Source organism: Elephas maximus, chromosome 20 (assembly GCF_024166365.1).
Source record: "Elephas maximus indicus isolate mEleMax1 chromosome 20, mEleMax1 primary haplotype, whole genome shotgun sequence".
NCBI lineage: Eukaryota > Metazoa > Chordata > Mammalia > Proboscidea > Elephantidae > Elephas > Elephas maximus.
Genome location: NC_064838.1, coordinates 39,237,847 through 39,263,787, shown reverse-complemented (window position 1 = coordinate 39,263,787; position 25,941 = coordinate 39,237,847). Strand labels below are relative to the sequence as shown.

Here is a 25,941-nt window from a genome sequence, read left to right as displayed (position 1 = left end):
GCGAAGACGCTTTCATTCACTCCGCCCTTCCCATGATGGCACCATTGCCGTCCTCCATCCATCTGCCCCATTCAAGATGGCGTCCGTTGCTCAGAATGTCAAATTTCGCCCTTCTCAAGATGGCGCCAATCCTGGCGTCTGTTACCTTCTTCCCTCTTCTAGATGACGTTAAACCATTATCAATCCGGAGCACCCCCGACCTTCTCAACATGGTGCCGAACATAATACGCTCCACACCCTGACCTTTAAAGATGGCGCCAGCGTCGCAAACTCCTGACGCTCACCGTCGCTGTCCAAGCAGACACTTCCGGTTGCGCTAAAGACAGGCTTGTCAGCCCTGCGGGGAGCCACGGAGGATCCGCCTTAGTTCAGGACATCCAGAGCGACCATGGACCGGAGGAAAAAGCCTTTGGACGTCACCACCTCTTCGGTGAGTTGGGGTGCGGGTTCTCCCCGCCTCCAGCAGACAGAATCCCCACCTAGCCTGTTTCTTCAGTTGGGGACCCAGATGTGGCCTTTTGTCCTCAACCAGGAACCTGGACCTGGCTTCACGCCTTCAGACAGGGGACCCGGGCCAATTTTCCTACGAGTCCTGAACTTAGCTTCTTCCCGCGAACATGGACCCAGACTTGACGTCTCCCCTCAGACACGAACTTGAACTTGGCCTTTTCCCGCGGTCAGAAATATCCCCTGCCTCCCCTCGGCCACAACCGGCCAGGCCTCCTGTACGCCAGGACCCGGACCGTGCCAGCCTTGCCTCGGTCGACGGTGGAGGAGTAACCTCGGCCCGTCGCCCTTGCTCTGCAGACACACTCCTCCTCTCCATTCCAGGAACCCGCAAGCTCCTCCCGGATCATTAGAGCGTGGCTTATTCCTTAGAGATCTGATAGCTGTGGGAGGCGGTGCTGTTAATAGCCCCGTTTTATAGATGAAGAAATGGAGGCTCAGAGAGATGAAGCGGTTCCCCCCCGGTTACATACAGAATTCTGAGTGATAGAACCGGGCTCGCTCGGGCTGACTGACTCCAAAGGTATTACCTTTTCCGTTACATCAAAGCAAACCTTGGATTTAAACTCGTATTTACGGCAGAGTATTAGGATGCAAAGGGAGTACAATGGAAATCATCTAAGTGTCTAAATATTTGCGCTCCTTTTCTTTGTCTAATATGGAAAACTGGTACTTGTTATTATGTTTGCTTGAGGATTAGAAACCAGAAAACTGTGAATATTAAAGTCATCCTAACAGGTTAGAATTAGTAATTATCATAATAAGAATGCCGTTTGGTATTGCTTTTTGAGCATGTTGCTTTCACAGTTTCAAAGTAGTTGTAGAATAAGAGAATATGTGGAGAATTGAGGTAGATAAGAAGTCTTAGACCAAGAGGCAAAAGTTCGTGATTTGTTTTTAAAATTGTAGAATATTAGGTCCTGAGATAAAACTACTCTTTACATTATTAAAAATCCCTGCCAAGGTTACTTTTAAATTGATTTCTACCAAAATAGAAGTTGTTGAACTCAGTCATTTGAATTTCCTTAAAAGTCAGTCGGTGATGCTGGGCTTTTTAAGTATCTGATTTACAAACACCTGTACTTGCCTGGACCAGCTGTACCTGGACTCTTTTTAAATTATTCTTCAGCAACTGTCATATGCCTTTTTTGCCAAGCAGCCAGTGGTGACTGATACAGCTGAGGGATAAGCATGGGTATTCCCCTAGCTGTCCCTTTCTTTTCTCCTTTGCCTTCTTTCCCTTATTTGAACCCTGTGATCCTGCTAAACTTACTTTTTCTAGTGTATGGAAAATATACTTGGAGCTGTTCTTATCATCCGCTCAGCCCACATTATTTCTGGCTGTTGAAATCTCACCTACCTTTTAAGGCTTGACTCAAAGCCTTCTGTGATCACTCTGGACAGGCGGAAGTGCTCCCTAATCTGGGTTTTTATGCTACTTTCTTCCATTCTTTAAGGCATTTATACATTTATTGCATTTTTTTCTTCTTTTATTGAACTTTAGATGAAGGTTTACAGAACAAACTAGTTTCTCATCAAACAGTTACTATACACATTGTTGTATGACATTGTTTAACCACCCCACAACATGTCAACACTCTCCCTTCTCAACCCTGGGTTCCCTATTACCGGCTTTCCTGTTCCCTCCTACCTTCCAGTCCCTGCCCCAGGGCTGGTACGCCCCCGCTAGTCTTGTTTTGTTCCATGGGCCTGTTCAATCTTTGGCTGAAGGGTGAACCTCCGGAGTGGCCTCATTACTGAGCTGAAAGGGTGTCCCGGGGCCATACTCTCAGGGTTTCTCCAGTCTGTCAGGCCAGCAAGTCTGGTCTTTCTTTTTGAGTTAGAATTTTGTTCTACATTTTTCTACAGCTCTGTCTGGGACCTTCTATTGTGCTCCCTGTCAGAGCATTCAGTGGTGGTAGCCGGGCACCATCTGGTTGTATTGGATTCAGTCTGGTGGAGGCCGGGGTGATTGCATTTTACTGGTATTCTAGGTTACCTTTCTTCTTAGGTTATAGGCTGTTTGAGGCAGGAAGTATGTCTAATTCATGCTTGTATTCTGTTTTTTAGTGTTATATGCCACAACATACTGGGCACTCAGATAATTAGTAAACAAAGACAGTTGCCTCTAGAAATAATAAATTGTTGCAGTGACTAAATGAGATTATCATATGAAAGAGCCAAGTACAGTGCCGGTCAGAGAGAAAGTGCTTAATAATGTTGGTTGAATCTGAATTTAAAAGATGCAGACTTCATTTCTTGCCTTCACTTTATCACTCTTTCCTTCCCCAGAGGACAGCCTTGAGTGTTGAAAGTACAGTAGAATTGTATTTGCAACAGAGCTGGAGTGAAATACCACTTGCTTTTATTTTGTACTGAATTACACATTTAAAACATTTAATTTTGTATCCTTTTTGTTCATTTAGAGGAACTTAAAATCTTACTTTGAGAATTACAGTAACTTAGAAACTCAGTCACCCGTTGGAATTAATTTAATGTTTTGGTTTGCTCTTTGATTTTATTCTAGTTGGTAGACCTTAAGGCTGAACTCTTTCGCAAACAAGAAGAATTCAAACAAGAAAAACTTCTAAAAGATGCTGGAGTTTCAGGAAAGCCAAAAACAGCTCATAAGGTAAAACTAAGATCTAACTATCTCCTTTGAGTCTGAACGTGGGGGAATTACACCATATTTAAATTTTTTGGAAATGTCAGTTGTGCCCACTCCTTATAAATATTATGGAAAAATCCCTGTGTTGTACTTTGAACATCTGCATGAAACGTTTTAAATGTTAGAATAGAAAGAAGTAAGATTACTGGAAAGCACATTATAATGCTCTATTCTTTAGCACTTCTTTTAGAAAAATATATTAATAAGCAGATTCTTTACATTCTCAGAGGAGATTCTCTGGTTGTATAGGTATTGTCAATCGAAACAGAGATCAACAGTTGAATGATACAGGAATATAGCAGAAAGTATTGACGCTTTTAAGAGTTAGGAATGGTTTTCCAGTTTTAGTGGCAATGATATTTACTATTTGTATTACTAATTCTTTGTAATGTATACATTTTCATTAGAGCCTTAAATTAAATTGTAAACATTCAGGAGATAAAAGTATAGAAGTCCCTGTATGCAGTTGTATAAAGAAATTCTTTATACAATTTAGGACTTTTTCTTAGCTCCAGCTGTTGTGCCTGTCACGGATTGAATTGTGTCCCCCCAAAATATCTGTCAACTTAGCTGGGCCATGAGTGCCAGTATTGTGTGATTGTCCACCACTTTGTCATCTGATGTGATTTCCCTATGTGTTGTAAATCCTATCGCTATGATGAAATGAGATGGATTAGTGACAGCTATACTGATGAGATACACAAGATTAGGTAGTGTCTTAAGCCAATCTCTTTGAGATATAAAAGAGTGAAGTGAGCAGAGAGACAGGGGGACCTCATACCACCAAGAAAGCATTGCTGGGAGCAGAGCGTGTCCTTTGGGTCTGAGGTTCCTGCACTGAGATGCTCCCAGACCAGGGGAAGACTGATGCATCGCGAGGACCTTCCTCCAGAACCAACAGAGAGAGAAAGCCTTCCCCTGGAGCTGACACCCTGAATTTGGACTTGTAGCCTATTAGACTGTGAGGGAATAAACTTCTCTTTGTTAAAGCCGTCCACTTGTAGGCATTCGTTAGAGCAGCACTGGATGACTAAGACAGTGCCATACACGTGTCTATTTATAGGACATAGGTTAGCTGTTGTAAGATCTAGTTGTCTCCCCCGAGTCATAAGGTTTGATGATCTTTTTTTTTTTTGGTGCACGAGTAGAGATTTTTGCAGTCATGTGGTGGTTCTGTCTTGCATTTTTAAATTATTCTCCAGAAACCAAGTATCTGGAGCAAACAGAATGCAGGAGTTTCACATCGAGCTGAGAAGGATGCCGAACAGAAGATTGAGGAACAGAAGACTTTGGACAAAGCGAGGTAAAGTTAAGCACTGATGAATGTAACGTACCTTTGAGGCTGCCCTAGCAAAGAAATGAAAGATCAAGTTTTATTCTTTTCGATTTACAGTTTTAATTTTTAGCATCCTTCTAGCCGAATACTCTTTGTTATAATCTACAAATGTGTCTGTAGTCTTTTAAGAAGGTAAGATACAACCTTAGTTTAAAAGATGAGCTAGAGTCCCACTTTGAGCCTTTGGTAAGCAGTAAGATGATCAACAAACATTTAAAAATTGTCTGTATAGTGTGTCTGGGCCAGGTAGCATGGCAGCATTTCGAAACCCTACATTTTTTCCACAACTTTTTATTTTGAAAATTTTTAAACCAATAGAATAATTGAAAGAAGAGTACTATGAACATTCTAGTACTCTTCACTTAAATTCACCAGTTAATATCTTGGTACATGTGTGTTCTCTCCCCCGTGCTCTCAGATGCACACACAGGTGCCTGCATGTGCACATGTGCATTTATGTATATAGAGAGAGACTTTGTTTTTCGGAACCATTTGAAAGTAAGTTGCAAGGATTGTGGTAGTTTACCTCTAAATATTTCAGCATATATGTTCTAAGGATAAGGATGTTCTCCTACATAACCACAGTACTGCTATCACACCCAAGAAATTTAACACTGATAAAATGGTGTTACCTCTAACATGGTCCGTATTCCAATTTCCCCAATTGTCTCAACACAGTATTGGCTTTTTTAGTTTTTAAAAAATTAATCCAGGATTCAATCAGAGACTACACATTGCATTTAGTTGATATATCTCTTGAGTCCCCTTTAATCTGTAACAGTTCTTTTGCTTGTCTGTTATCCCATTGACATTTTTCAAGAGTCTAGGCCAGTTGTTTCAACAATACCACAATCTAATTAGAGTCAGGTTAAATATTTTTGGTAATAATACTACATAGGTGATGGTGTGTCCTTCTCATTGACTCATATGTCAGTTTGGGTCATTGTGGGTGATGGCTCAGTGAAGCTGCTAAATTTCTCTACTGTAAAAGGTGCTTCTCCCTTTGTAATTAATAAGTAATCTGAGGAGGGAAATTTTGAAACTGGATATCCCGTTCACAAACACATTTCTGTGCAGTGGTTTTGTCATCAATGATCAGCCTTGCTGCTTATCAATTATTACATTCATGGTTTCAAAATGATGCTTTTTATATTTCTATCATTCCATCTGCAGCATGCTTTAATCCATTTGTTAGCTGGAATTCTTCTGTAAAGAAGAGTGCCTCCCCCGCTTTTTGGTGGTATCACCCAGAGCTCATAGAAAATCCCGTTTTGACATCTGCCATGACTGCCACATGTACTTTTGGATACACTGCTTAGTAAAAACTCTGTGATTGCAAACAATAGTTGCTAAGGTCGCTCAGCTCTCGGGTATGAACATAAAAGGCAGAGTATTAGCTCTTGTTGGGTATTGATTTTCTAGTGACATGAGACTTTCTTTACTTAAAAAACTGTTAATTTTTGAAACTCCATTCTCATACTGGGCACACATTCTCAGAATTTTAGTTTTGTTGAAAGTTATCAAAATCTGACGATTTAATATATTAGAGTTCTTGCTACTTTGCAGTGGTTTTTCTGTCCAGCAACTTTCCGTGTAATCTCTAGTTCACTCTGCTCCATGCTATCCATGGTCTCCGGGACATCTGCATCTCCCTAGAGCTGGCAAAGGCACTAGTCCTCTTCCATGAGGGTGTAGGGTATAAGGCCTTAGGTAAGTTCACTTATCCGTTAAGACTCTCTCCTTACCTCTGAAGTGAGGGAGTTAGTACTCAGCTCACGAAGTCCTTTGGAGATATGTAGTGTCCGGCACATAGTGGGCCCCAGATCAGTGCCCCATACTCTTGCACCCTGAATTCCATCCTCCTTACGCAACTGAAAAAATTGTTCTTTAAAGTCACCAGTGACTTCCTCATCTACTAAATCCAGTGGCCATTTCTCTGACATCTTCCTTAATTACCGTTATTCATTTATAGGCTATTTCTGTTGTCTTACAACTATCTTTCTGTGACGCTGCATCCTGTGTATCCTTTCCATGTTCCCTGCCAGTCTGCCTGTCTTTATTTTGTATGACTCTCTCCTTTGCTCATCGCTGTCTACCGTACTGGCCTTTTCCTACTTGAACGTGTCAGTTCATTCCTACTAATGTTCTTTCTGCCTGACTTGCTTTCCCCCCAGATCCTCCCATGGTTGACTGCCTCTTCTGTGCAAGTCTTGGCTCAAAGGTCACCTTCAGAGAAGTTTTCCTTGACTACTTTACCTAAATTAGCATCCCACCCAGTTACTCTATCCTGACACCCGGTTTTGTTTTTAAATATTTGTAACCTTTATTTTCGTTAAGACTAAGATTCTATGACACTGCTTGTTACATGAAGTCTCCTCCAAAACAGAGCAACATATTAAATCGATGATTTCAAAATGGTGATTTTTCCAATTCTAATATGGTCAGTATGGTCAAGCTGGTCTAGCAAGCACCCTGTGAATTCGTAATAAAGAGCTTCCATTGACAACATCTGCTTTTATTTCCCTCACAGCACTCTTTTCAGTGGTTTATGTGTTGTCCTCTTCCCTTCTAGAATGCAAACTGCCTGATAACTGGGACTTTGTCTTGCTCATTGCTGAATCCTTAGCATCTAAATTAGTGCTTGTAACATAGCAGGCACACAATAAATACTTGTTGAATGAATTTGTAAAGTAGAAGAGGAGCCTTTTTGATATAGATGAGGGTGATAAAGATGACATGATTAATGGCATTCTTGACATGTGTTATTTAGTTAAACATCATGACAACCCTAAGAGGCAATGCTGCTATTTTCGTCTATTACAGATACGGAACTGAGGCATAGAGAGGTTAAGTAGCTTGTTCAGGAGCACATGGCCATGTGACCAAGGGGCTTGCCTTTGGATGTCATTAGAAAGGGAATTTTTCATTATAGTAAGTGTGATCATTCACAAGGGAAAGCTCAGATGACCTCTTTAGAGCTTGTCTTTACCATCATTAAGTATTTCCAGAATAAAAATTGTAGCCCTTTTAGTTGATCTGTGCCCACTAAAAACAAATGTCACCAGAATTAATGTGAGCAGAGAGGATGCTTTGTTGAAATACCAGGGTTGATGTTTATTTTTTTATTAGTTTTATGTCGTGAATAAATTACTCGTCCTCTGTATAAAACTACAGACGTTTTCATATTCTTAATAGATTGGTCTCTAGTGCCCTTAGAGAAGCCTAATAAGCTATAAGTAACCAAAAATCTTTGTCTGAAAACTGAGTGATATAAAGAGTTTTGCATTGAATTTGTTGATTCTTTTGGAAGGTTGCAAATAGAAAATATTTTTGTGTGGGCACATCTCTCTTTCTTGGCATTTAAGTTGCATTTGGCATTTAAATTAAGTGAAGCTGGAGCATTAACTCAGTTTTTTCATTCATCAGATATTTCTTGAGCATCTAGTATGCACCAGGTTTGATTTGTGAGTCATAGTTTAGGGGTGACATGAGGGCTGAATTGGGGAGATATAAAGATATAAATATGGGAGTGATTGGCAGATGGATGGCCTTTGAAGTCCTGGGTCTGGTGGAATCATCTAGGGAGCATGTAGAGATTGAGCAAAGGCCAGGGACTGAGCCTGGGGTCATGAATAAGATGGGAGCCCACAAAACAAACTGAGAGTTACTATAACATGTTTGAATGCTGATGTGAATGGTCTAGTACAGTGGTTTATCAGAGTGAATCACCAGAGGGCTTATTGAAACACAGATGCCTGGGCATTGCCCCGAGGGACTGTGATTCCAGAGGTCTGGGTGGGACCTTAAAAAGTGTATTTCTCACAAGTTCCCAGGTGATGCTGATGCTTCTGGTCCAAGGACTACAATTTGAGAACCACGAATCTAATAGGCGAAATTTGATGATACAGGAAAGAGAGCATAGTTGAGGTGCCGTATGCCTTAGCCAGGAGCAGAGAGAGTTCCTCTGCAGTAATGGAAAGGCAGGCAGAGCACAGGAGTATAAATCCTGGCAATGGATGAGTGAGGAGTCCTTGCTTGACTGCTTTTCTTCCCTCAGCAGACTAAGAGTTGAGGTCTTCAGCTAGGAACAAGGAAGGGGTAGGGTGTATGTTTTGGAGGGAAGGGGAGTGGCAAATCAATGTTACCAGAAGGTCACGGGAAGATTTCCAGGTAGTGCTCAGTGCCCACTTGAGATTTTTAGCCACACATTTGAAGTAAAACTCATCAGCACAATAGTGTATTTTTCTTCAGCCTCTGTTTAGCTGCTAAGGATAGTGGCAGAGTGGGTCAGAGTGGAGTGTAACCTGTATTTACTGAGTGATACAACAGAGGGAGAGAGGGCAGGGAGATGAGGGCTTTACAAGGGCCCGTGTGGGGAATGAACCAGGACTCTGAGCTGGGTGTGGAGAGAGGTAAGGACAAAGGACAGTGGAAAAGTGGGTCAGAGAAATGAATGAGAGGAGAGAATTAGCTGGAAGGATAAGGGGGTAATGGTCAGAGTGTGGGGTACTTGAGATGCAGACAGTAAGGTGCAGGGTATGACCCTGGTATGGGTGGCTGAGATGGGCTGGAGAGAAACGTCACTGGGATGAGGTCGGAGCTCTGGATGGATTGTTCCTGAGGATGATGGTAGGAGGAAGCTGGACAGGAAGATGGGGAGCCAGGAGGTAAACATTTCAATGGATAAGAGAGATTGTTGGGGAGAACTGAATGACAGCAACAAAGAGGCAGAGGGATAGTCTGATGAGGACGACTTCAGAGGAGCTGGGTTTTTGAGAGAAAAGGGAGCATAAATAGTCTGAAGGTGGCAATGAGAATTCCTATTCTCCCTCTAGGCCCAGAGGAAGGAATTTGGGAGAAAAAACAGCCACCACTTCAGACCTGTAGGAAAGTCAGGTGTCAGAGCAGAAGATAAAGACAAAAGCTTAGGGACATAGGAAATTTGCTGATGTCAGACCAGGAGGGGAGGTAGAATCGAAAGATTGAGGGTTAGCGAGGGTGGGAGACGAGGTCAGTTAGGGACTATCCAGACCTTGTGGGGGTGACAGGTAAGCAGGGCTGGTGTCCTGGTGTGGGTGGGTCTGAGGTCCCCTCTGGAGGAGAGTGGTCCGCTCTACCTATGGCCCCTTGTTAAGATGGTTCTTTTGGGCAGATGGAAGCAGTTGGGCTGAGGTGGGGGAAGGGAGGGACAGCCCTACAAGAAGTGACAGTGGTAAGACCGTTTCTAATACTTGCCTTTTTATCTCCTAGGGAAAAATTGGAAGAAAAAGCCAGATTATATGAAAAAATGACTAAAGGAGACTTCATAGGTAAACGCAATTATTTATTTATACTTCTTTATTTTCTGCCGTTCATAGCCCTGATGATATTACATTATTTGTTAAAATAGCCAAGAATAGGGAGAAGTTTTAAAAATCAAATGGATTACTTTCTGTGACAGCACGGAAACAAGAACATTAGCATTAATTGACCTACTGCCCGGTGGGTGCCAGGCAGCACCTTAGGTGCTGTGAGGTGCAGCGTGATCCAGATTCTCTGCCTCTGGCCTCAAGGTGGGCAGTCAGGTGGCAAACAGCACCTCACAAAGCAAAGTTAGGGGACAAGGTCTACATAGGCCACAATTACGTTTAATTATCTTGTTGTTGTTAGGTGCCATCAAGTTGGTTCCGACTCATAGTGACCCTATGTACCACAGAACGAAACACTGCTCGGTCCTGCACCACGCTCACAGTCATTGTTATGCCTGAGCCCACTGTTGCAGCCACTGTGTCAGTCCACCTCGTTGAGGGTCTTCCTCTTTTCCGCTGACGCTGTACTTTACCAAGCATGATGTCCTTCTCCAGGGACTGATCCCTCCTGACAACATGTCCAAAGTATGTAAGATGCAGTCTCACCATCCTTGCCTCTAAGGAGCATTCTGGTTGTGTTTCTTCCAAGACAGATTTGTTTGTCCTTTTGGCAGTCCGTGGTATATTCAATGTTCTTCACCAACACCACAATTCAAAGGCGTCAGTTCTTCTTCGGTCTTCCTTATTCATTTTCCAGCTTTCACAGGCATATGATGTGATTGAACATACCATGGCTTGGGTCAGGTGTACCTTAGTCTTCAAGGTGACATCTTTGCTTTTCAGCACTTTAAAGAGGTTCTTTGTAGCAGATTTGCCCAGTGCAGTGCATCTTTGGGTTTCTCGACTGCTGCTTCCATGGGTGTTGATTGTGGAGCCAAGTAAAATGAAATCCTTGACAACTTCAGTCTTTTCTCCATTTATCATTATGTGGCTCATTGGTCCAGTTGTGAGGGTTTTTGTTTTCTTTATGTTGAGGTGCAATCCATACTGAAGGCTGCTTCATCAGTAAGTGCTTCAAGTCCTTTTCACTTTGAGCAAGCAAGGTTGTGTCATGTGCATAATGCAGGTTGTTAATGAGTCTTCCTCCAATCCTGATGCCCTGTTCTTCTTCATATAGTCCAGCTTCTCAGATTATCTGCTCAGCATACAGATTGAATAGGTATGGTGAAAGAATACAACCCTGACACACACCTTTCCTAACTTTAAACCAATCAGTATCCCCTTCTTCTGTCTGAACAACTGCCTCTTGCTCTATGTACAGGTTCCTCATGAGCACAATTAAGTGTTCTGGAATTCCCATTCTTCACGATGTTATCCGTAATTTGTTATGATTCACACAGTCGAATGCCTTTGCATAGTCAGTAAAACACAGGTAAACATTTTTCTGGTATTCTCTGCTTTCAGCCAGGATCCATCTGGACATCAGCCATGATATCCTTGGTTCCACGTTCTCTTCTGAATCTGGCCTGAATTTCTGGCAGTTCCCTGTTGATAAACTGCTGCAGCTGCTTTTGAATAATCTTCAGCAAAATTTTGCTTGCGTGTGTAGTTATATTTAAAAAAAAAAAAGACTAGGGGAGGAATTATGATTGTATAACAGTGATCGGCTTATGCTTCCTTGTCCCCTATTTTTCTCTATTTTTCTGTGATATGTTTGTAACTGCTTTTAAAAGTTAAAGAATAAAAATGATCCCCCTTTGCCTTACTCCCCTACCCCCAGAAGAAAACCCAGCCCACAGTTAGACAGTTGTTGAAGAGATTTTACCAGGCTGCGTGTATTTCATTGCCAAAGGCAGGGAAAGTGAATACACTGTTGGGGAAGCCTTTAGGGAGAAGACAGGTTCTGGGGTGGGTCTTAAGGCTCTGGAGAGTTGAAGAAAGGGATCCTGCAGCGGGTGGAGAGGGCTCAAGCTCTGCGGGGCAGACGAGCATGGCAGGGGTGGGGTGCGTGGGACAGGGTATGGCGGAGCAGCAGGAGAGAAGCAGGTCTGGACCCAGGTCACCTCATCCCAGACAGCAGGGGCGTGGCAGGGAGCCGCCCAGCCTAGGAGCCGTGGGGGAGCACGGTGCCTTCTTACTGAAGCAGCAGCAGGGTGGCCATCCACCAGAAGGCCACACTGTTATGTGGGCTTGTCATTCAGCTCTAAACAAAAACCAAACACAGTGCCATCGAGTCGATTCCGACTCATAGCGACCCTATAGGACAGAGTAGAACTGCCCCATAGAGTTTCCAAGGAGCGCCTGACAGATTCGAACTGCCACCCCTTTGGTTAGCAGCCATAGCACTTAACCACTACGCCACCAGCGTTTCCCACTCAGCTCTAGGAGAGCACATTTCTTCCCTAGTTCAGGTATGTTGTGGCTTTTATTTTCTTTAAAAAAAAAAAACAAAAAACTTTTGATTGAAACTCTATGCCTGTTGTTAACAGAGAAATCAAGTTCAAGGAGTGGGTCTGTGGACGTGGAGATTGGGTTTTTGTCATGCAGAGCAAGTTGATTAAGTTTTGGAGCCTCAGTTATTCTCCGCTGTAAACCAAACCCATTGCCTTTGAGTCGATTCCGACTCATAGTGACCCGATAGGACAGAATAGAACTGCCCCCATAGGGTTTCCAAGGAGTGACTGGTGAATTTGAATTGCCAACCTTTTGGTTAGCAGCCAAGTTCTTAACCACTATGCCCCCAGGGCTCCTCTCCATTGTAAAGTGGGGATAATAACACCACCTGGTCATAGGGAACCTAGTATCTGTTCAGAGAGCTTAATCTCTGTCCTCAGTGACTTTATCTTAAATCCAGTATAGTGAAATTTCATCTAAAACATTATTTGGGAATACAGATATCCTGAATTAAATTAAAGTCACGGATTGCTACTTACCTGTCTAGGTCTTGGCTTTCAAGTAGCTTATAAGTGCTGGGGACAGACAGTGCACATCTTTGTAGGCCCTGCAGTTCCTGGCACCCTGCCTTGCCTGAAAGTGGTGTTTGTTGATTGAAAAGAATTCAGATGACTTCTGTTACGGCCCTTAAAACACTTACCATACCGCAAGTGGAGAATTCGGGTTAAATGGCACAGCCCATGTGATTAGAGAGGTGTTATTACCTGTAGCACAAATGTTCTGTTGTCCTGATCTGATGGCATGCGAAATGCAGTTCTGCCTCTGTGTTGTGTTACTGGATGAGTGAGTCTCTTAGAATCAGATGGTTGTATTACCTTAAAATGGTATTCTGAGACAATGTTGCTTAGTCACATAGTGTATTCAGAAGGCAGCAGAAAACTTGAGACATTTTAGAGATTTTTTTTGTGGTATACATCTCAGATGGCCTATTTCCAGCTTCACTGTCAGGGTCCTGGGGTGGCTGTGTGTCTTTGTAAGCCTTCCGGGAAGGGTGGACATATCGATGAGTGAGTGGTCACGGGTCATTGAGCAGCGCTGTGGTGACCGTGACCATTTCATACCAGTCCCACATATGATTTTCTTTTTTGATGTCAGGAATCTGAAAATTGATTTTTATGTTGTAGATGAAGAAGTGGAAGAGATGTACCTTGTGGATTTCACACAGAAGATCATAGACAAGCGCAGAGAAATGGATGCGTTGGGTGCGAATAGAGATTCTAGAAAGGCAGAAGAAAGGGAAGATGAAGAAGAACGTCTTTCTGAAAGAGATATACCTCCTCCCCAAGACCCCAGTGAAGAATGGTTCGTGACAGTGTGCCATTAGATCATGTTAACGTTGTCCAACTGGTATTTACTCTGTGTGTGTGTTTACTTTCTAAGAGGCCTTTTGTTTAGTTGCTATTGAACCATTTTTATTCTTCAGTTTTCTTTGAGACCCCTCTTTAAATAAGATTGGATTAGGTTATTACAATAATTACAAATGATGACCGAGCTCCTGCTATGTGCCAAGCACCATACCAGGCACAGAGATGCATAGGGATTACATTGACAAGCCTGTTTTCTGTGTTTCTGCTAACAAAATTGTTCATTAATGTGATAGAGTTGTTGAGGCCAAAGCATGCTCCTTTGTTACCTGTGATACGGCCTTATGCTTGTCTTTATTCAGACATAATGGATAGTTGTCCAGCTAGCGAGGATCTCTGTTTCCAGCAAAAAAGAAGTTGACAGAGTCGGTACAGTAAGTCTTAATGGCTGTGACATTCTCTGGCAGCGTGGTATAAACACTATGGACCTTGGGCTGGGACAGCTGTAACTCCACTTTTTACTGGTGGCATGACCTTGATCAGGTTCTAACCTTGCTGAGGCTCAGTTTCCTCTGTAAAATAGGGTTAATAATGCCCAGCCACCGTGACTGTTAGCCTTAAACTCCCTTCAGGAGGTATTCTAGGTTACTCAAGAAACTGTCTGGGAAGTGTAAGCAGGCATTGGACAAACCTTAGTTGTTGAAATTACCCTGAATTTTACCTCTATGTAGGGTAATGATAGAAAAAACCAAACTCGTCCTCTCCTTACAGAGACCCTTGTGTTAATAAGGACAGACAGAAATCAAAATTTCCATTATAATGATTTTTCTCTCCCTAAGATACTGTAATCTAGAAACTTGTTCAGAAGGGCTTTAAAACCACACAGATTTGCTGACGCTGTGGCGATTTCCTGGCAGTGACCTGGCCTACCCACCCTCCCTCCTGTGGAGAGCCCACCTGTCTTCCCACCAAGGCTCAAATATCTTCCTTGTGGGAGTATTTGTTAGGAATGGCATAGGACTGTCTGCAGCATTTGTGGACCTTTTGTCCATCATTGGCCCCGTGGGCAAGTCACCTAAGTGCCAAAGAGACCAGCTCTAGCTCTCCTTCCTGGAATAAAAAATAGGTGTCAGAAGATGTTCAAGAATACCTACCTTCTAAAAACTTTTCATCTGAATAGCTGATGCCATTTGGGGTAGGTTTTGTGGCTGCGTGTTATATGGAGCCAAAAGAGAAGCACCTATAGGCTCGTCCCCTGGCGCCCTGAATTGCGTGCTTTCTCCCTCATCTGGACTCGGGTAACGGTTAATATACTTATTGCCCCTCTGGGTTTTACCTTTTATTACTAACCCATTCCTGGCCTCGTTACCAGAAAAAGATTTGAGGCAAACTTTGGTAGTTTTCATGTCTTGCCTGGTGTTGGTGTTTCATGGGGATATGCCTTAGCATCCCCCCAGAGCCCTCTGAAGAGGTCTTGAGTCCTATCCCTCCTTGTGGTATCCGCAACACCTTGAATAAGACTTTGCCCCCAGGAGTTGCTCAGTAAGTGACTGCTGATTAGATAGACCAGTTGCTGACTACTGTCCTGCCACTTCTATTTTGATGGGGTCTGTATGTCTTGGATGCCTTTTCCAGAAACAAAATAGCTTGTGATTGCTTTTCATAGCAGAAATCTCATCTCCTTTGAAAGGGCTAGTGCGTTGTTGTTTTCCTTATTAATGCCTGTATGATTACAAGCAATTTGTCAGTGATTTGAGGAGTTTGGAGGGTAATTGAAGGTGTCACATGGTACCATATGGTGAAGGAGGACGCACCGCAAGCAGTTCTGACACTTTCGTTTTTAAATTAAGCTTCAGAATTGTAACTGCTTGTAAAATCCTGTCGGTAGTTAAGTTCCAGGTGGTGGAAAAGCTTTCTGCAAAAATATTGTAAATAATTATGGAGACCATCTGGCTAGATGGTTTTCTTCCCCCATTCATTTAAAAAAAAAAAAAAAAAGAAAGGAAGAAAGAAACTGCGTTCTGCAGTTGGAGGCTCCGTTTCTCCTGGTAATTAGTTTCAGGACTATAGTAGTGGATTCTCAGACACTGAGTTTTTCAGTCACGGCCTAACAATTGAAATCAGCATATTTAAGAGGAAACAAATCGCTAACAAAAGCAAATCCCCAACAAAAGCAATCCCCATGTGTGGAAATCTGACCTTGGATTGATCCGTTGCCTAGTACTTATTGAGTACCTACTATGTGTTCAGCACCCTGCTAAAGGTCTTGGGAGATTCCTTACCCATAGTTTAAAAAATAAAAAATCTTTTGCATCGTAATGCAAATGAAATGTTTTCCATGGAACTATGTCCGCATTTCCAGTTGTGGGAAGGCAAAATATTTCGTTTTGCTTTGCCATCGGCAAAATGCGGAAAGAAGAATAATAGACTGGCCACTGTTGAGATACTTTCATGGTATAAAATGTATGTCACTTGACTCCCTCATAATTACAAAGAATCCAAAAAACTCCATGACTTATATTAAGAAATCTCTGATTTGGTGGGACGGAGTGTACCAATTAGAAGAAATAAGGGCAAGAATAAAAAGTCAGATTTGGGAAGACTGAGGAAATGAGCAAGTTGAGAATCTGGACTAAAGTAGAATGAAGTTGCTAAGATGCTGATAAAATATTTAGAATTGTCTAAACCATATTAAGGAGGCCTGGTGGTATAGTGGTTAAAAGTTTGGCTGCTAACCAAAAGGTCATCAATTTGAATCCACCAGCCACTCCCTGGAAACCCTATGAGGCAGTTCTTTTAAACCATATTTAAGCAAGTTCTGAGATATTGCAGCAAGCGTATGTGTAGGTGATTTACCTTTGAAACTAGAACCGTAAATGATCAATTGTTTTCTACAGTTTCTAAAACAGATTTAACGAAGGGCACAGTGAGCTTATTGTGTGTCAGTTTTTAACTTTAAAATGCACCTCCTGTTCAGCGTAACGATCTCTCAGTTGAGGGCTCCTCTTGGTGATGAGGCCTCCGTTCACTCTTCACCGTGCACCAGTGTACAAACCTGCGTTCATATCTTTTCGCTTTCATTTCAGGGTGGATTATGTGGATTCTTTAGGACGATCCCGGCGCTGTATGAAGAAGGATTTGCCAGGTCTGCTGGAGATGGATAAAAATCTTCAGGGGAGGCTGTAAGTGTGTGATATGCAGAGTTTTGCCCAGTTCTGAAATGCAGGCAGAGGGATTGTTTGTGGGAGACCCTGTTTTATAATGAGATACTTTTGTTGCACCAGTAAGGAGATCGTTTATTAATGTATAAGAATATTTACTAAAGTACTTTTTAGTGGTTAACATACACACATACACATAACCCATGCTCAGGGAGCAACTTGGCTGTCCGTTAGCAGGGGGATAGTTGATCGTCCATACTGTGCATCTACTAAAAGGAGTGAGTTAGAGCTGTATCTGCATACTTGGAAGGATGTCCATAACCTGGAAAAGGTAACTGCAGAGTAATAAATATAGGATGAGCCCCAAAAAAACAAAAAAACCTATATGAAGAAAAGTATTTAAGAATATACACTTGGTTACTCCACAAGCAAGCGAGGGCAGAGCAGTAGGTAGTTTATTACATAACTTTTTCATTATACATCTTTGTAAGGCCCTTATAACTAGGCCCTTTTCTGTGGGGACTAAGATAATTGCTAAAACATCCCAGGGAATAACATTCCTCTTGATAAGGGCAGCTTCTTTGTGAATAGTGTTGGGAAAAGCTCCACCTTGTCAGAGTTGTCCAGATTCCTACCTTCTGTGGGTTCCAGCTTCCTGCTTGGGCTTAGGACAAGGCAGAAGACCAGAGACACCCCAAGCCTCTCAGGGTCTGGCCATCAGGGAGCAGGCACTGCCCAGGCTACAGTGTCATGTAGCTTCCATATCCCTGGACCAGAGACTGTCCAGAGAAGGCCTGGAGTCTCTTCTCCCTGCCTGGGCCACCTCCATCTGTTAAGTCCAGGACTGGGTTGGGAAGGAAAGTTATTTGTCGTGAGTGTTGAGGCAAGATTCCATTAAGCTAATACAGTGAATTGGGAGTTTGATCAAAGAAAGGTTAAGAGTGGTTTATCAATTTTCTGATAGCATTCAGTCCAGCATATTTCTGTAGGAATCAACCTTCTGCTCATACAGTGTTATTCATGATCCAGCTCACTGAGCTTTAGGTTTGATTTCTCACTGCTCTTTTCTGAAGATAGTTTTTGCTCTGTTTTCCCACTAGTTTCATTAGTCCCGCTAATGAAAAAACCTTGTTATCTGAAGATATGAGAAAAGAACTCCAGCGCCAGCAATGGGAAGAAGAAGAAAGGGAGGCCCTAAAAAGGCCAATGGGACCCATACATTATGAAGACATTCGTGAAAATGGTATAATTCTTTTTTTCCAGTTTTTCATCATTTTTGTTTTTTTTAAATCTTGAACCAATGACAAGTATAAAGGACAATATTCATAAAGCAACAGCTCTCGCACAGAAATAAAGGATTCTGCTTTGGAAATTGTAAATATCCCCTCTGTTTACTCTATAGCCTAAAAAATACTCACGTTCAGAAGATCCTCCTAACAGAAGGTCTGTTAATCCAAGAGTTTGTTCCCCAGGAGAAAAGGAGCCAGCCATGGCTGAGAATTAATCAGTCTTCTTTGTTATGCTTATCACTTGGCAGATAAGATGGAACTAGTTCTCACTTTTTCTGCTTAGCTGCTTTTTTTTTTTTGGTTTATTTTAAACTTGTGCCAAATATCACTGCCTTTCTTTTTGCTTTAGTAGGAAATTTGGCCTGAATGTAATTTATCAATCAGGAAAATCTAATCTTTTGGGTAATTTTGACTTATTTCAGAGGCCCGGCAACTTGGTGTTGGATATTTTGCCTTTGCCCGAGATAAAGAGCTGAGAAACAAGCAAATGAAAACTTTAGAGATGCTGCGAGAACAGGTACAAATTAAATTCAGAGCTGATGTTAAGAAGGATTTGAGTAGCTGGTTCCTTATTGGACCTTACTGCAGAAAATCTAGTAAATTATTTAGAAATTAAAATTAATAGTCAAAATGCTATTTTATGGCTTGTGTGAAGGTAATGAAGTCCTGGTGGCTCAATGGTTAAGAGCTCAGCTACTGACCAAAAGGTTGGCAGTTCGAATCCACCAGCAGCTCCTTGGAAACCCTATGGGGCAGTTCTACTCTGTCCTGTGAGGTCTCTATGAGTCGGAATTGACTTGACGGTAATGGGTTTGGTTATGGTTTATCAAGGTAATTGCCATATTATTTTTGTGTTTCAAACTTTAAGATCATAACTGCTCAAAAGTAACCTGTGTACTTTGATGTTTTAAATTTGGTTTCAAATGTGGTACTTTTAGGGTAGCCTGGGTGAAAAATAGCACATTATTTAAAGCATTAATTAAGGACTACAACAGAATTAGTTCATTTTCTTGTAATTTAAGTTCTCCAAGATAATTCAAGTTGCTAAACCCACCAGAGGGCTCGTATAAGAGTACTTCACGGGTCTTCATTTTGAGGGTCTCAAGGATAGTTTCTTAGAAGTGGAATGAAAATTAACTAGTTTATTTTTAGAATAAAATTAATTATTTTATCGTTTTGAACAGGAATATTGTGAATTAGGCTGCAACACAATAATCATCCAATTTTCTACTCTATTCAGACAACAGATCAGAGAACAAAACGAGAAAACATAAAGGAAAAGCGAAAGGCTATATTAGAAGCAAGACTTGCCAAACTCCGACAAAAAAAGATGAAAAAATCAAAAGAAGATGGAGCAGTGGAAGAAAATGGAGGTATATCATGTTTCATATTACTATACTTCAAAAAACCAAACCCCTTTGCCGTTGAGTCGATTCTGACTCATAGCTACCCTATAGGACAGAGAAGAACTGCCCTATAGGGTTTCCAAGGAGCTGCTGGTGGATTCAAACTGCTGACCTTTTGGTTAGCAGCCAGTCTTTTAACACTGTGCCACCAGGGCTCCATACTTCACAAGGAAAGATCTTATTTCCATTGATATCTCACTAATAGTACTGTCAATATGGAGATTAGCCTTTTGGTTTTACTCTCTAAGCAAGCAGTATATACATTTGAGGTACTGCCAGGAACAATTTTTATAACCAAAGTGATATGAAATGACACTCCAAAAGATATTTTTAGGCTGTAGACCAGGATATTGACCAACAGTGCATTGGGTTGCATGAGAGAATGGCACAATTTAGAAACTGAAATGTGGAGAAATAGATCTTAAGATAAATTTTAGTTGTATGCATAGAGTCTTTAGACTTAAATTTTTTACTGTGGCTGTAGTTCTTGTTGATTATCATATATTCGTTTTTCTTTATTAAAAAAAAAAGAAAGAAAGAAATGTGTTCACAAAATCAGATAGTGAAGTAAAGAATTTAGGTTAACAAAGCTTACCCAAGGCTTGTGCTCTAAAAGCTGGCAATTTGGAATGTGGAGCACGTTTTCCTTAGGAAACACCGTTAAATATTGTGGTTAAAGTAGCTTATTGTATTAGTTATGCTAACATAGACTAAACTGCTATGACAAAGAGGCCCCTAAGTAAATGGCTAAAATGGGATGGAAGCCTGTTTCTCTGTTTTAATAGTTTAGAGGTGGGTAGGTGTTCAGGTGTCCAGGGCAGGTTAGTAGTGCTGCCCCCAGGTGGTCATCCAGACCCAGGCCTTCTCTTGTCTTGCTATTTCTGCTATTCTCTAGAATGTTGCTCTTATCTGCACACTCAAAGCTTGGTCTTTAGTACCTGTTTGTGATTCAACCCAGAGGAAGTAGGAAAGAGAAAGGGGGGCAACCGGCTTCCTTTATAGGAATGTGATTTGGAAGTTGCACACAACCTATCCATTAACATCCCATTGGCCAGAGTTTAGACCCATGGGCCATACCTAGCTGCAGGGGAGGCTGGGAAATGGCCACTCTGGCATGGTGACCACGTACCCAACTGAGACTTGGGGTAGGTTCTGTTAACAAAAGGAAGAAGTGGGGAATATGGGTGCTAAGGGACAGATAGAAGCCTGCCCAACTCACACAAAAGCCTGGGCTAAGCTGTGGGCCATCTTCTAACCTCTAAAAATATTTCAAATTTAGCTTTGGGAAAAGAGACCAGAGACATTTAGGAACTTGAAAATCATCTATTTAGTTTCATATAAATGCTCTCTCTCCATAACATATTAAATTCTGCGTATTGTTTCTCTATTTTTGCTCCATCTTCTGAATACCTCTCATTTCCAGAAGACGTGAAGTGCCACCATCGCATCGTTCTATGAATCTTTTTTTTTTTTTTAAATGGCCAAAATTGGATAGTCTACATAAGCCTATTTCCAAGCTTTAGTTCTTTATCACCTAACTCCCCTTGCTTTGTCTGAGACTCTTACTTGGGAATTTCTGGTCTATTGATTGTTGGTTTGGGAAAGCAGAGTGGCATAGTGGGAAATAGAGGCTTTGAAGTCCATTCAGCCTAGTTTGAATCCTGGCTGACGTCACTTTCTACCTGTATGGAATTTCTGAGCTTAATTTTCCTAATTTATAAAATGCAAATATCAGTGCTAACTTTATTAGGGTTGTTAGGAGAATGAAATGCAATATAGCCCTAACCCACTCTCTGGAACATGATAGGCACTCAGCAAACAGTGGTTATTACTTTTATTCTCAGATTAGCATGTTCTATTTAGTACTTTAAAAAAAAAAAGCTCTAAGCTTTATTGTCATAATGTCTTACTCCCTTTTGCAAAAACAGATGAAGATGTTATTGAGCATTTGCCTCCAGAGCCAGAAGCCATGCCAATTCCTCCCACTGCTGCCCAGAGCAGCAAAGTAGAAGTCATCGTTCAGGAGAGGAAGGACACCAAGCCTGGAGTGCCACATGTCCGGGAGTGGGACAGGGGCAAAGGTAAGAGAGGAGGGCTCCAAGGTGTGTAACCTTTCCGATCAGTGGTCTTGTGAAGGGAACTCCTGATCAGCATGTGATGCTGGTGAGTCCTAGTGGTCCCAAGAGGCCTGAGGAATTCTCCAGATCCTTAAACTTGTTTCCTCTTGATACCCCGACACTAGCTGTTTGTAAACAGGAGGTCTAGTAAGTAAGGCCAGGGTCTACAAAGTCCTCATGCCAAAAGGGTGATATTTTTAGAGGCACTCGGGAAGTGTTTCTAAATTCGTGCTGCCTTTGTGTGGTTCTACAGCTTTGGCACGCCATTACTCAGGAACAGCTTTCTAAATATGAAGGTTTGGTATTCTAATGTGCTCTGTTTTTCACATTCATGTTCAGTTGAAAACTGTGATGTGTTACACTGGTTCCCATATAATTCCATTGGATTATGCAAAACCTCCATTGGTCAGTTTTCTGTAAATACACCATGATTAGCAGGTTTTCTGTAAATGCACTATGGTGCTTACGGCAGCCTCTCTTTGGAAGAAGACTGTGGTTTATGTCTCTTTGAAAGAGATCATTTTTAGTAGTACATTAGCTCTTGCTGTTTGAGCCAATACGATTCAAGACCAAGGTAAGAGAAATGCAAATAGGTGAGTATCTTTGGTTAGTGCCACTGTTTGAAATAGAAATACCAAATTGGATTTCGATAGGTCCCTTTTGTGTCTTTCAAAACTCAATAAAGGGCAAAGCTTGTGTTTTGGTGTCAAGTACCTGCAACATCATGTCAAACAAATGATTTGAGTATTTGATTTTTCTTTATCTTTCTCTCGAATGTAATTGGCAGTCTCTCCAAAGCTGACAGCCTTTTCCGCCCAGCCTTCTTTGGTTCTTCCCCATCTGATGTAGTCCCTCTCTTTCCTTGCCTGGTTCCTTTCATCTTTTCTAGATTTTAATTATGCCTTCTATTATAGTGTTGTTGTTGCTAGACTTGTTCTCTAGGGAATTTAAGGTGGCTTTTAAGAAAGATATAGAGTAATTGAAAAACAATAAAAAATTAAAATTCATTCTAATAGTATTATCTTTCTTATTTTCAATAGAATTTTCCTTTGGAAACTGGTCGAAAAGGCAGTCAGCTCTGCGGGCTGAGAGAGATCCTGAGTTTGCCCCCCCATCAGATTACTTTGCGGGTCAGAAGAGAACTGGTCCTTTTGGTGGCCAGCCGTGGAGCCGACCTGGACCTGCACAGAGCAGCTTGGGGCTGGGCTCTGGCCAGAGCCGTGAGCCCCGCTCCTCACATGCATCCTCCACCCCTGCTCCGGACGGCCCACCACAGGCCCCTACAGTCACGTTTGAAACTCTGGATGACATGATATCATATTATAAACAAGTGACATGAACTTAAAAAGCATTCTGACTTGAGTTTGTACAGTTCGTGGTACCTTCCTCTCCCAGAGTGAGGGAAATAGCTTAACTTCAGGGACTGAACTGTAACTCCCCTTTCCTGCCCTTTCCCTAGAAGGCAAAGGCTTCAGGTGATACTGTGGGAACTATATTGTCACTTGGCCATTCATTTCTAATTAGGTTAGAGATACATTCTTCTGGATTTATGTATAAGTTGTGGTACAGTAGAAATATTTACTCTGTGGTATTTGACACTATAGAGCTTTTAACTTATCTGTTTCATACCTGCTCCCATTTCTTCCTCAGATTTAAGGGTTCCGTGTCATCCTTTTTGCAAATAAGAGCATGCAGGCGCCTGGTTCCAGGGATTCAGCTTCCGGATCAGTTGATGGGGCATAATTAGGAGGAATTTTTACCCGCCATCCAATGGCAAGTGAGGAGACACTGTATCTGGTATCCAGGTGTACCCTGAAGCTGGTGGAATATTAAGCAGTAACATATGATAAGACCAGGAAGGAGTGCTTCATAATCCAGAAAGGTAGAATTCCAAGTTATTGACTTACTTTTGTCATACCAACTTAAGCGACTTACCAACACCCTGAGCATAGTGGGCATTTGGTGAAATGTTGAACGACTGTGACATATGTGAGGCTCCTGAGCCTTGTCAGAGACTATCGTGCAGTGGGGCACATTTACCTCAGCTGTCCCCGTTAGAGGTTGTCAGCTTGTCCTATAGCCCTGTTACTCTCACTCTTGGGAGCCAAGGTCACTTCAGAAGCCTGATTTGGATCAGACTGGGGCCTGCATAGAGTGAGGAGTAGGTAGGTCCCTTACAACTTTACTAACAATGACAGGGGTCGGGTTAGAAGGCTCCAGAAGTATGGCATTGTGTCTGTGTACCCGCCCTTATTGTCTGCCCATTCTGCTCTGCCTATAACCCCTCAGAATGTTCCTTTTACAACTGCAGACAAGCAGTCAGAAGTTATTCACCAGCCCACTGAGTGCCCAGGCCAGTGAGTGCCCAGCCCACTGAGTGCCCAGGCCAGTGAGTGGCTAGCCCACTGAGTGCCCAGGCCAGTGAGTGCCCAGGCCAGTGAGTGCTCAGGCCAGGGAGTGCCCAGCCCACTGAGTGCCCAGCCCACTGAGTGCCCGGGCCAGTGAGTCCTGTAAGAGTGTGATAGAGCAGGTCCTCGAAGTGCGTTGAAAGAGTGGGGGGAGGGGGAAGGGTGAGTGAGGACCCAGCCCTCCTGTAGGCCTCTGAGATGTGCCGTGTCTCCATTCCACAACACTACCATGTCAGTGCTGGTGTTCCTGCTCTCATTGCGGATTGCGAATTGGAGCTTAGAGAGGCTAAATGACCTATCCAAGATCATGTGGCATCTAAATGGCAGATCTGGAACTTAAACCCAGTTGATGTCTAACTTTCAGACTCATGTTTTTCTCAACACCATCTGCTCTGAATCTTGTTGCTCCGGCAGTATGAGACAAAAATCTGAAATTCTTGCAAACTTAATTCTAAACTCGATAGCAAGGGCTAAGGTGCCAGTCCAATTAATGGTCTTTCTGTCAGCCGAATCAGGCAAGTATCTCTTTTAATAAATACACCTTAAAACCAACTTACCCAGCTGCTTCTTTTTTGCAGAAATTGACCAGGTGAGGCTAAAATCCATATGGAAATGCAAGGGACCCAGAATAGCCAAAATAATCTTGAAAAAGAAGAACAAAGTGGAGAATTCACACTTCCTGATTTCAGAACTTACTTCAAAGCTACAGTAATCAAGACTATGTGGTACTGGCATAGGGATAGATATATAGACCAATGGAATAGAGTTGAGATTCCAGAAATAAACCTTTACATTTACAGTCAGTTGATTTTCAAGAATGTTGCCAAGACAATTCAACGGGCAAAGAATAGTCTTTTCAACATATGTTTCTGGGACAACTGGATCTCCACATGCAAAAGATTGAAGGTAGACTCATACCTCACAGCACATATACAAAATAAAATGGATCAAAGACCTAAGTGTAAGAGCTAAAACTACAAAGCCAACTGAAACTGTAGGATAAAGGGGGAGGAGGAAAAAAAATAGGAATATTAAAAAATATATAGTATTGCTAGGGATGCTAGCATTATTAGGAAAAAGGAATGGAGAAAGAAAAACATTAGGTAGGTATGAGAAAGAGGATGTTTACGTAAGGTAGAAGAAGGACTTGAGAGGCAGATGATGGAGTAGAAAGGAACGGGGACAGGAAAAGTAGTTGGGTAGGAATAAGAGCCTCTGGGAGGAGGGGGTCAAGGGACGGTCTGTCCTTCAAAGGTGACGTTTTTGTCATTCCCAGAGTACCTAGGGTGGAGAGAGAAGCAGTCTGTTTATATTGTACTAATGGTCAGTGTTGACTAACAACTAAACCATGTTTTCTCTGGAATTTCAAAGAGTGTATAAACCTATTTCTAATCCCCTCTTAACAGCATACATTTTGCTCAGTGTTTTGTGAGCCCTGCTGTTAAACATCCTTTTCCGTTTCAGACCCAGAGTTAAGCTGTTAACACCCTGCAAAGTTTTACCATTACTCACGGGCTGTTTTGTACCAATGTGTCCAGCAGATGGCAATAGAGTTCTTACCCACACTCCAGAGTTCAGCTCCGCTCTCTACAACAGCACCAAACCAAAAACCCATTGCCACCGAGTCGGTTCCAACTCATAGCAAGCCTATAGGACAGAGTAGAACTGCCCCATAGGGGTTTCCAAGGAGTGGCTGCTGAATTTGAATTGCCGACCTCTTGGCTAGCAGCCTGAGCTCTTAACCACTGCACTACCAGGGCTCCAGGCAGCATGATATAAGTAAAATTAATTTTATAACGTATTTAATCCAATATATACAAAATATTTCAAGTATACAAGGAGCCCTGGTGGTGCAAATGGTTAAGCGCTCAGCTGCTAACTGAAAGGTTGATTTGAACCCACCCGGTGGCTCCTGGGGAGGAAGACCTGGCAATCAGCTTCTGTAAAGACGACAGCCAAGAAAACCCCGTGAGGCTGTTCTACTCGGTCACGTGGAGTTCACT

General features: G+C 42.2%; 1 protein-coding gene across 2 annotated transcripts; it reads left to right on the top strand.

Moving 5' to 3' along the window:
• The first annotated feature begins 310 nt into the window (after window positions 1-310).
• Window positions 311-25,713, top strand: CCDC174 (coiled-coil domain containing 174). Of its 2 annotated transcripts, XR_007514509.1 has the most exons (12): window positions 311-430; window positions 3,035-3,139; window positions 4,378-4,478; window positions 9,762-9,820; window positions 13,378-13,555; window positions 16,644-16,739; window positions 17,819-17,961; window positions 18,430-18,524; window positions 19,248-19,380; window positions 21,342-21,494; window positions 22,571-23,412; window positions 24,517-25,708. XR_007514509.1 is itself a non-coding variant. In XM_049863491.1 (11 exons), the coding sequence occupies exons 1-11, from the start codon at window positions 389-391 to the stop codon at window positions 22,867-22,869; spliced, it is 1,404 nt and encodes a 467-aa protein (XP_049719448.1). In that variant the 5' UTR covers window positions 311-388; the 3' UTR covers window positions 22,870-25,713. The 2 variants fall into 2 exon arrangements, 1 of the variants encoding a protein (XP_049719448.1); XM_049863491.1 differs by having other exon boundaries at window positions 22,571-25,713.
• Window positions 25,714-25,941: the final 228 nt, after the last annotated feature.

Bases quoted from the DNA above. Each gene is read 5' to 3' on its own strand.
- CCDC174 (XM_049863491.1), top strand. From the start codon at position 389: ATGGACCGGAGGAAAAAGCCTTTGGACGTCACCACCTCTTCG. The intron at 3,140-4,377 runs GTAAAACTAAGA...ATTATTCTCCAG, and splicing joins AGCCAAAAACAGCTCATAAG to AAACCAAGTATCTGGAGCAA. The intron at 9,821-13,377 runs GTAAACGCAATT...TTTATGTTGTAG, and splicing joins GACTAAAGGAGACTTCATAG to ATGAAGAAGTGGAAGAGATG.